General features: G+C 42.2%; 1 protein-coding gene and 1 long non-coding RNA gene across 2 annotated transcripts in view; one reads left to right on the top strand and one right to left on the bottom strand.

Moving 5' to 3' along the window:
- The window catches only part of LOC137996353 (protein boule-like), a 20,503-nt gene that overhangs the window by 17,219 nt on the left and 784 nt on the right, over positions 1-2,500 (top strand). Inside the window, exon 8 of the mRNA XM_068841750.1 lies at positions 1,621-2,500. This exon is cut by the window's right edge and continues 784 nt beyond it. Within this exon, the coding sequence (XP_068697851.1) occupies positions 1,621-1,761 (141 nt within the window). The 3' untranslated portion in view covers positions 1,762-2,500. The remainder of the gene's footprint in view (positions 1-1,620) is intronic.
- LOC137996354 (uncharacterized) overlaps positions 1-2,500 on the bottom strand; it is a 29,567-nt gene that overhangs the window by 1,676 nt on the left and 25,391 nt on the right. The gene's annotated exons all lie outside the window — the stretch shown is intronic.

The following is a 2,500-nucleotide window of genomic DNA, read 5'->3' on the forward strand; positions in this document are numbered from 1 at the left end:
TCTTCAGGACTAATTTACAATTCTGTTGGCCAGACTGCGTGTTACGCAGTTTACTATTGCTGAGGGAAGTAAAATATACACAACATGCATAAACTGTATTCCACCTCGAATTTAAGAGTAGCTTATACAGCTAATTTCTTCGAGACACTGTATGCCCCCATATAGAGCAACAGACCAGACCACTACATCGGAAACGCCGTGCCCAGATCAGTTTTCGAATAGTGTGTTGTTTCTCCAACTTCCTACTGAAAGTATATGAACAGGAGTTGCGAGACAGGGTCAACGATTTATTGAAGACGTGAAAGTCTGGAATTATAAAGGCGGCACTTTCCCCTCTGTTGAGTGTTAGTGCAGGCGGTTCAGCCTGTTGAACCCAGGACCTCCCGCACGGTTGTCCGATGCTCAGCCAATCAGCGCTGAGTATTCAGTGTGGTTTTTCGCTGTGGTTCTTGTTTTACGACACTCAGTTGAAAACCGCGCAATCTTCGAATCGAACTCAAGAATATCCATAACCCGGTTTACGTTGTATTTATACGTCTTGCCTAAAAGCAAAACTACAGTTTCGTCGAGGTTAAGTCGTGTTGAGAAGGATTAAAACATGAAGGCGCCACGATCTGGGGATACCCCGAGGTGGTCGCCTTGGGGAGTAGAACGAACGCAAGCCTGATGTCGTAATCCTATTTGGGGTTTGTACGCTTATGTTCAGAAAAACATTGGTTCTTCCCTGATCAACAATGTTAAGTCTTGTTGTGCGGTACGAGTGACTACCAAGAGCATCCCGAGGTGTTCACGGGTAGTCAGGCTTGCGTAGGGGTCCTTTATCAGCGCTTCTTACCTCTGCGCCATTTGTAATTTAGTTGCCTTTTAGGAAAGTCGATTGTCCTGGTATGTGTTTGTTCTGTTTACTAGTCCGCCTTTTGGAAGACATCCAAACCTAGTTAGCGCGTAACTGGGTGTTCAACAAAAGTTTTATCTCACTTAACCCAGGATGAAGTGTTCATTCTCGGATGTCGCGTTTCTGGCGTTCTGATTGGCCCAATCAATCTGAGCTATCATCTTTTGTACCCTACGTCCTTACAGGGAAACTGATTGCGCGGTTGTTTTTGTAAGATTGAAACATCTTCAGGTGATGAAGAAGTGTATTTTCAAACAATTGCGATTGCTCCTTTGTAGGAGTCGAACCTAGGACCTTCCAATTACTAGCCACAGAGCTGTAAAGATTCGTGAGAGATAAGCCATTAATCTTGGAATATGAGTTCGTCTTTCCGACGTTTTGTAAAATTGAACCTGTTCAGAGTTGAATGAATTTAATACGACAGTTATTTCATTTGCGTATGGTAAAGGGCCACTGGTTTGTCAGCGTAAGTTGTTATGTGTACACCCTCTTTAAATAAAGTTGATTATTATTATTATTATTATTATTATTATTATTATTATTATTATTATTATTATTATTATTATTATTATTAAAGATGAGATTGGTACTGGCCAACTCGGCGCAATGCGCCTCATTGGCTATTTACCTTGTCAAATCTAACGTGCGCTTCTGTCATAATTGTTAATGAATATTCAAACAACTTGGCTCTCCCCTGCCGATTAATAATACACTTCTATTTTCAGGGAGCACAGATGCAATCTGCAGTTCAGATACAACCATCCAGTGTCAGGAACTGGTCACCGGTAGCAACTCCAGGTGTAGGTGTAAATCAAATCACTCAGCAGCCTGGAGCAGTCTACTGGCTCCCCCTTTATTTCTACTAAACATGCGACAAGTTGGTTAAGACAAGCAACTGTTGGCCTGTTTCGCTAGGATAATTTATACAATAAGTAATCACTCAAGTCCTATCTGCGCTGATGATTCCCTTGTGTTTGTCACGCATTCACTCAGGAAAGCGTGACAAGGCAAAGGAGGGCCTGCATGACAGGGCTTTATGCATTTGGCTAAGATATTCGCGCACGCTTATCTTTTCTCTTAATCTTCGCTTCTTCTTGTCAGCAACCGGCCTGAGATTGTTTTTCCCGGTGCTAAACGAGAGAAAGGATACGAACAAGAATGGTTGCCTTGAGGATAAAATACTGAGGTCCCATTCTCATTAGTTTCGAAATTCCACGTTCTCTTTCCAGCGAAAACATAGCACAACAATTTTTTCGTTCTCGCCAGCTATCCCTAAAAGCCCCCCAAAACAATAAAACAACAACAACAGATTAAAATATACCCCCACCTTTACGTCAAAAGTCTCAGTCTAGCTCTAGCGACACCGACGCGTTTCCCTCTTCTGACTTGAACGTTTTCAAAAGTCTCCTGTCGTTTTCGCTTGTGCACACTAAGGCCGAAGCGCTTTCAGTTTGGAAGTTTCCTTTTTTAATTTGTAGGTGTTTTCAGGCGATTATAGTGGATGATAGGCGAAAACGATCCAATAATAATTGTACACACTGTTCTGCAGGGACCTCAGAACTGCAATTGTATTTAGCTCAAAACGAAAATTGGCTTTTCAGGAGA

The sequence above is a fragment of the Montipora foliosa genome, chromosome 3 (genome assembly GCF_036669935.1).
Source record: "Montipora foliosa isolate CH-2021 chromosome 3, ASM3666993v2, whole genome shotgun sequence".
NCBI classification, from domain to species: domain Eukaryota; kingdom Metazoa; phylum Cnidaria; class Anthozoa; order Scleractinia; family Acroporidae; genus Montipora; species Montipora foliosa.